The 8,253-nt window shown below is 34.5% G+C and overlaps 1 protein-coding gene across 1 annotated transcript; it reads right to left on the bottom strand.

Annotated features, from left to right (window-relative positions):
• On the bottom strand, window positions 1-6,272 carry LOC132311933 (protein disulfide isomerase-like 1-4). The gene is made up of 12 exons (XM_059810087.1): window positions 5,602-6,272; window positions 4,344-4,473; window positions 3,354-3,519; window positions 3,154-3,272; window positions 2,991-3,071; window positions 1,561-1,647; window positions 1,392-1,466; window positions 1,220-1,288; window positions 1,050-1,130; window positions 808-942; window positions 505-561; window positions 1-399 (listed from the first exon to the last, which is right to left on the bottom strand). Exons 1-12 carry the CDS (start codon window positions 6,126-6,128, stop codon window positions 226-228), a joined length of 1,701 nt encoding a protein of 566 aa, XP_059666070.1. The 5' UTR covers window positions 6,129-6,272; the 3' UTR covers window positions 1-225.
• Window positions 6,273-8,253: the final 1,981 nt, after the last annotated feature.

Genomic DNA, 8,253 nt, shown 5'->3' with positions numbered 1-8,253 from the left:
TTAAATGAAATGACAAGGCATGAAAAAGTTTATTGCTTTTCACAGACTTCAAAGGGAAACAAGCTATCAGAGTTCTAAATTGAACACTAACTGCAACAGAAAGATAAATTTATTATGAGATTTGTTCCCCCTCTTTCTTGTCAGCCATTTTCATATCTATGTAACTAGCACCTTATCTAACAAAAAAAAAAAAAAAAAAAAACCCTCTTCCGATGTGATAGAACCTCACAATTCATCCTTCACATTGTCGCTACTGCTCTTCTCCTCCTGGCTCTCTTTGGGTTCAGAAACCTTGGGTTTCTGGGTAGAGGCTGGCTTCTGGAGCTTGAAAGGGGTGGTGGCTTGCTTCTTAAGGAATTTGTAGAACGCCACTACTGTACGGTCAGTGTCCACAGTGATCTGCAAAACCGAAAATCAAACAAGGCAATATCAAATAAATTGTTAGGAGTGTGGTATATAAAATAAAAAAGGTGGGGGTAAGAGAGAGCCAATCGTTGCACTGACCGGATCAAAGCTCTTATTGCCAGCTGGGAAGAAAAGAAGCGTAGGGAAACCATCAGCCTGCAGATACAAAAAACACAACTTATACTTTGTATTCAATTTTATTGTCGAAGAGCATAATGGAGGAGAAATGTTACAAGTTATAACATTCAGCCACTCCATCCATCCAACAAGTGCATACTGAGTTCATCGTTATCCTATCTCTCTCTTTTTTGGGCGTGGGAAAATGAGCAACTAGATGAGAGTATTCGAGGCAAAAGAGAATCTACAACAGAATGAAGGCTTTTGCAATTTTGCAATTAGTACCTTGGCCCTTGGGTGCTCATTTGTGGTTCCATCCATCTTGGCTATAACAAGTGAATCAATGCCTCTTACATGCTTGGCGAGTTTGTTGTATATTGGCTCCAGTGATTGGCAATGCCCACACCAAGGAGCATATATCTGATTTGAAACCAGAAAGCCAGTCACAACCAGACATCAGAATGAACCAATAATAAAAAGGATATTGATTGCAATTATATATCACTGTTGATGAAGAAAATTAATACCTCAAGAAGAACGTCTTTTGACTCATCCAGAACAATTTCATCAAAGTTGTTGCCAACCACTACTTTTACATCCCCGTCGTTCTATATGAATTCATATGTGGAAAAGTAAGTTAGACCAAGGGCATGAGAATGCATATCAATCAACAGCGCAATTAAGTCCAGCAACTTACCTTCTCCGGTATTGGATCAGACTTGTAGAACGGCTTAAGCTTGTCTTCTAGGAAATTCTCTCCAAATGACTATAGGATGACAGAGATCATACAATAACAGAAAATAAGTAATATTTGTGCAAATCTCAGTGTCATCCAACATAAAACTAGAAGAATGCTAGTGAATACAAACCTTAATGCTGCTCAAGGTTAATTCACCATCCAAAACAAACTTTCTCGCATCATCATTTCCTGTGTATGCTATGACCTGCACGTAAATGAACACACATACCAAAATCAAGTTTATTTTATTTCATGCAATTTAAGATTGATGAGAAATGGGGAAAAAAATGAAAACTCACTCTAGGAGCATCTCCAGCAACACCAAAGTATTCTGAAACTGGTTTCCCAACATCATCATTGTCCTTTTCCACGTAAACAAAGAGAAGCTGCAAGAAAGTCATAATAAAAATAGATTATAAAATGGAAATGAGTTTGCATAAGAACAAGGATACAATCAAAGTACAGAAATGTCTACTTCAAGAGCACATAATATAAAGGAAACACTGAAAGGAAGTGTGATATGGTACACTTCCCTTCATTGATGAAAAATGTGCCATTTGTTGACATGAGACTCGTACAGAAGAGTACATTTTCATTTACTTCAAAATTAATGGCTGGTCTATATATATATTTTTTGATAAGTAAGAAAAATGCATTAGAAAAGTGTTCAAAAGGGAACGCATCCCAAGAACAACACAAAGGCCGCAAGGGACCCTAAGGCCCAAGAAACCCAGAAATTCAACTGTCTCCTCTAGGGATGAACAATGTCCGGTCTATAATTACTGTGATAATATTGCAGTTGGATTTTACTATTGAAGGTAACTTTCTATGGCTCCTCAGTTTAACAGGACTAAACTTAAAGACATTTAAACATATATATGGTTACAAAGAGATAGAGTCAACAAACAAAAGATCCTTCCTACGTCCTCAACATGAACCTCAAAAGAAAAGATGCTTTGCCAAATATATTCAACACGAAGAACTAGGTAGTTCATTCTTGTCCTTTCTCCACAAACCAAACTGACACCATCTTAGGCTACACCCAGCAAATTCCAAGAAGAGAAAACTAATTGCCCAAAGTTCCTGAGCTACCTAACAATTTAAGAAAAGGTGATCCACTGATTCCCATGCCCCTTTTACACACACCTATTTGAAGCACACCAGTCTGTAATAAATTAATAATTAGATGATCTACAAGGCATTTTTCTTCATCCCCCATTCATGATAGAAAAGCCACCTCTGGGGACTAATGGCACCCCAAAACCACTTTTACACAAAAAAACAAACTTGTGAATGATACACTGTCTAGATTGGGAAGGTTGCCAGGTCTGATACATGTCGTCACTATTGTAATGTAATGCCCTTTTATGCAACTCCATGGATCATAGTGAAGATATTACCATTGAAAGGCAAATAAAACAATTATATACAGAAAAAATCCCTACACTAGACAAATGACAAAGATATCCCCAAACAAAATGGTCAAGTCAATAACAGAGACAAGCATTTTGGTTTGACAATTCCCATGTAAGAAATCTGGATGATTCAACCAATTGGCAAAAAGGACATCCATTAGGACATAGAATAGGATAAAGATTGTAGAGATTAGCATAACAGAAATAAATTACTATTATCATGGCTAAGTCCGAGTTCTGAAAGCCAACAGATTCATCCTGTGGATGGTGTTCATAATGAGATACTCAAAACAAGGGTAAGTTTCGATATTCACCTTTCCCTTGAAAGCTTTTGCTGCCTCATGGAATGCAGGTAAAAACTTCTCTGAATCCTTCGAAGTAGCAAAAAGCAACAACTGGAGAGGAAAAAAAATGTAAACACAATAAAATATTAGAATCCCTTCATATGAGACAAGAGGCATTAGCACAAGGAGTTACCTGTTTCTTAATCGGATTCTCAAATATTAGTGGAGCACTTTCCCTTGTAAAGGTAGTCACCAGAGGAAGCTTGTTCTCAAATACAAATTCAGCTATTGCCGATTTGGTGAATTTACTATCTGCAGACCTTACTGTAAGTGTGAGTTTTTGTGAAACATATTTAAAGTAACCAAATCATTTGAGATGTTGAGAAAACTTACCGAAGTGGCTAATTTTTTCAGCCTCCTTCTTCAACAAGACCAGAGCTGGACGTTTTAATTTAGGATCGATGTGGAAAAGCTTTGCCACATCAGGACTAGCAGTCTGATAGAAGTTGACATCATCTTCCAGTCTTGAAGCAGAAGCAAGCTCCTCATTTTCTGGACCCTGGAAATATTGTGTGCGATTGAGTTTTAAAGCAAATTAATCAAAGAGCAGTTTTTGCACTCACATATTTCCCACTTCAAGAATTGCAATAGTTAATCTTATGGAAGTTCAGAGGCTCGGAGGCTGCACGCTGAACTTGGTGTCTTATGCTATATCAAATGGAATTAACCATTTATAACTGCCACAAATTAATTAAATAACTGGAGTGGTAAAGGTTAATTTGGAAATTAAAAAATTTACTGAGGCTCATTTTTTTTTTATTGAGTTTGACCTGAACAAGTCCATGAAAACACACAAGCTACTGAAACTTTCAACTAGATAAGATTAATCACTATACACATTTTAATAAGAATTGATTTTTGTAAGCTGATAAGTATAGTTCATTATTTATGATTTTTATGATCTCATGATATATCTAAGGCCCCATAAATTTCTACTAAACCAAAAGAATAAAGTTAAGTACATTATTTTACAGTACTTTATGTTTATAGATTGGAAAATGGAAGTATAGAGAAAAATATAGTTACAGGGGGAAACACCACGATAAGAAACACTCCTACTCAATAATCAACAAAAAACTTGAGAAAAACTTTAGCGATATTAAAAAACCATGGTATCAACCTGGTTTTGTTGTCGACTATATCTCTAGCAACTTATTGTCAAGGTAATTCAGAGAATGCAAGGAGTGAAATATAAGGGGTACTCAACTCATATGCATGTCATGGGGAGGGAAACTAATGGGAAATTTAATAATACTTGGCTATAGATGTCAATAAAGATAAATAAGAAGAAAAAATAAAAACACAACTTGATTGAGGAAATACCACCAAATTGTCAAGGAAGCCCAAAACTATTATTGATTCGGCAGTCAATATACGTTCTGCTTCCTCTATTGTTGTAACATTATGTATACCTGGGCCCGTCTTCTTCTTCACCCAAGTCACAATAGCATCCCTGCAAAGTTTCAAGCATGAATAAATAATGCAAAATGAGATCTGATTAAACCAACTAGCAGAAGAGATAACAGTATTTGCTCATAAAATGTACAGTGATAATCTAAAAATTGGTATTGTTATTATAATTTCTTAAAATGGCACCCTAACTTTCATAACGTGATTAAAAAAAAAAAAAACCTTCAATATGTTCAGTCTGAATCCTGAGAGTAAATAAGCTCATGTTTGGGTGGAAAACAGAATTTTAGATTGCCCTAACTTTCTCCTGTTCTTGACTTTCCCAAAGGTACCCTCCCAGCAAAGTTTTAAATAACTCCATTCCCACTCTTGCTTCAGCAACCCAGTCCCAAACCACCATTGATCATGTCTTCATGAGAACCCAAATTCTTTGTCCTCATCATCTCCATTTTGATTATTTGCGAAACATATGATCATATCACCTTGGGTCGTCATATATTTTTTTGAAGTTTAAGATTATCTTCTCTTTACAAGCTCCTCTTTGAGACATCTTCTTATACTTCCACTGGTTTCCTCTTCAATTGTAATTGGAAATTGAGGATTACGAATTTGCAAAAGATTGAACTGAATTTCTAAGAATTATTCGAATCTTCTGATGCTATTTCAAGTGTTATTCTTTTAATTACTGTATTTAATATAACGTCAAACGTAAGTTGGCAGTAAGAGGAAACCCGCTATGATGGACAGGAAGTGAGATGAGCTATGGCAACTTGAAATTGCTGAGTCCACAATGGAAAACACCATTCATGTGATAGATTATTGACCAATGGGACAAACACGAGCGAAGGTGCTTGCCAGAGTAGCAAGGGTTCAAACAACTGTTCTTCATTTGTTTCTTCTGTAGTGTAAATTAGTTTCTTGAATATAGAAATATTAACATGTTGAGCACAGACATTGTTGAGGGTAATTGGGGGCTTTTAGAAAAATGGTATTGAAGATTCCATCAATTATGATAAAATTGAGCTTATTGAAATGACATTATTGAGAATTTAAATCAAATTCTTCCCTTTCTTTTTTCTCCATTTCCATAGCACATCCAGTTAATGAGATAAATAAACACAATTCAAAATCAAATTCACCAAAAAATCAAAGCAATTGAAAAAATACTTACTTGTGCCTCTGACCAGAATAAGGCTTGTGAATCCCATCAATGAAGAAAAACACAGTAGGAAATCCCTGAATCTCATACTTCTGCGCCAGCTCATTCTCCTCCGTGGCATCCACCTTCGCCAGCACCACCTCGCCCTTCAGCTCCGTGGCGGCCGCCGCGTACTCCGGCGCCAGAGACTGGCAGTGCCCGCACCACGGCGCGTAGAATTCCACCATCACGTACCGATTCTTCGCCACGAAGTCGCTGAAATTCGATTCCTTCAACACAACCACGTCCTTCTCGTCGAACTCCGGCGGCGTGTACGAGTCGTGGCCGTCGGAACCGGACGACTCCTCTTCGAGGTCGTCGTAGTTCTCGAAATCTCTCTGGTGATTCGGATCTGGTTGTGACGAAACGGCGTCGTCCTCTTCGAGGAAACTAAGATCTTCGTCGAGATCATTATCGTCTTGTTTGGAGAGAGTTGCAGAGAATAGATTGAAACAGAGAAGGAGCGAAATTAAGAGAATGAGAAGAGTTCTGGTCGCCATCGTTGAGGCGTCTCCCTCCGGACAATGCAGAGAGAGATTTTTAGAGAGAGAAAATTTCTAGAGAGAGAGAGGGGATTACAGTCTGCGGAGCGATTAGCGTGGGTTTTATTTGTATCATCATTACAGTGTGTAGAGTCGAGCAAGTGAAGGCGTTACACTCGCACTGGCGCATTCAGTGCGTGAATCGAGCTTATGATTGCCACGTGGTGAGCGGAGATTCTGTTTGGAAGAGTAAGAACGAATCGTGGAGAGACGCGTGTTATTGTGAGTCACACTACATGACTCTGACCTTACGAGGCTAATATAAGTCGTCGACGGATCTCAGATTCGAAGTTTGGGTGGTTTTAATTTTATGGAAGGTGACGGACTAGTGGATTAGAATGTGTGTATTAAATTACTATTATTATTTGATTAGGAGACTATATTTGTGCTTCAGTTTTTTTTACATTTGCACTTTATTTTATTTATTTTTCTTAATGTGAAAGACAAAAAAATTCATAAATTAATTAATGCATCACTTCTTATTTTATTATACCATAATTACCCTTTGCACTATAATTTTTTTTTTTTTTTTTTTTTTTTACCTCCTTTACTTAATCTAAAATTATAATTTAACGTTGCAATAAACCAATTGTTTATATGGAATATTAAATGTACTAACTAATTTTAGATAAAATTGCCATTTCATCGTCATCTTCTTCACTTTTTTTTTTTCTATATCAGTTATTCCTTTTGTTGAAAATTCCTCTTTCTATAAAATACTTTTTTTGAAAAATAATTTTTGATTTTTTTTTTTCAATTAATTAATAGTATATTTTGTTAATGTTTCAAAAAAAAAAAAAAAAAAAATTATACCCCAAGGAGAAAAAAAAAAAAAATTAGAGAAAATATTTTGAAGGTGAATTCTATTGACGTAGGTTTTGACATAATATGCATCTCAATTTTTTTATTTTTTTGTTTTTTTTTTTTATAAAATCCTTGTTTTTGAAATTTTATTGTCAAAGTAGTTAGGGCTTTTCTTTTCAACCAAAAAAAACTTTAGAATTTAAATAAATTTCAAATTAATTCTTAAAAATCACATGAAGAAAAAAAATTGAAATTAAACTCAAAACACACCAAACAAAAGGGAAAAAAATATATAAAATTACCATCACAAACCACATCAATTGTGTTGAATGGCTAATGAAGTATTGATAATTCTTACATGCTTTCAGTGCTAATATTTCATTTTTACATACAAAGATTAATATTAAACCCCAATGGAAAAAGATGGAGAGAGTGAAACAAATATATATTTCTATAATTGAGAGAGTAATTGTTGTATTTGAAAAAAATAATTATTAATTTATAAAATTAGGGATAGAAGTGTCATTTCCCTAAAAAAGTTGGATGTATTAATATGGTAATTCATAATTACCATTTATAATTTTGAATTTAAGATTACAACGATGACACGATATATTTATTGTTGTCTTTTGAATTGAATTAAATCCATTATTCCATCTAATTAATATATGAACGGACAATAAAGTAAGGAATCAGGTACTTGTGCAAAAGTATTGTGAATATTTTTATCATTTACTCTCTTCATCATCACACTTTAATAGTTTATCTTTCTTTCCTTTTTTTCTTTGGTTTTCCCAACGCACGAGCCTTATATAAAATTTTAAAATAGAATTAATGCATTTTCATAAATACACTTCAAGTTTTGGAATATTTAATATAAATATTTAAATTTTAAAACGTAATTTGAGATTTTTAAAAAAGAAAGGGATGACAAAACTTGACACGCCACGTCAAAACGATTCGAACACGAGAATAGATAAATGAGTTTGGGTTTACCTTAAATGAATTTGGGGTTGACACAATTAACCCGTTTAATTAATAGTGTCATATTAGAGTTGAGGGGTTCAACACATATAACCCGTTTAGACCAATTTAACTAAAAGTAAAATTTCATAATCGTAATAACATCACTCGTATAATTCATTATTTGTTTAAACCTAATTACTAAAGACAACAATATTTATTAGTTCTTTAGTTGATGTATATATTTTTTGTATTATTTATTATTTGATTGAGTATTATAAATAATTTAAATAATATAATGTCTGATTTTGGTAAA

This window comes from Cornus florida, unplaced genomic scaffold, assembly GCF_030987335.1.
Source record: "Cornus florida cultivar Cherokee Brave unplaced genomic scaffold, ASM3098733v1 CherokeeBrave_3.0.0_Hap2_Chr06, whole genome shotgun sequence".
Lineage (NCBI taxonomy): Eukaryota > Viridiplantae > Streptophyta > Magnoliopsida > Cornales > Cornaceae > Cornus > Cornus florida.
Note: the sequence above shows the minus strand (reverse complement) of the source record. Positions and strands in the feature narration are given on the sequence as shown.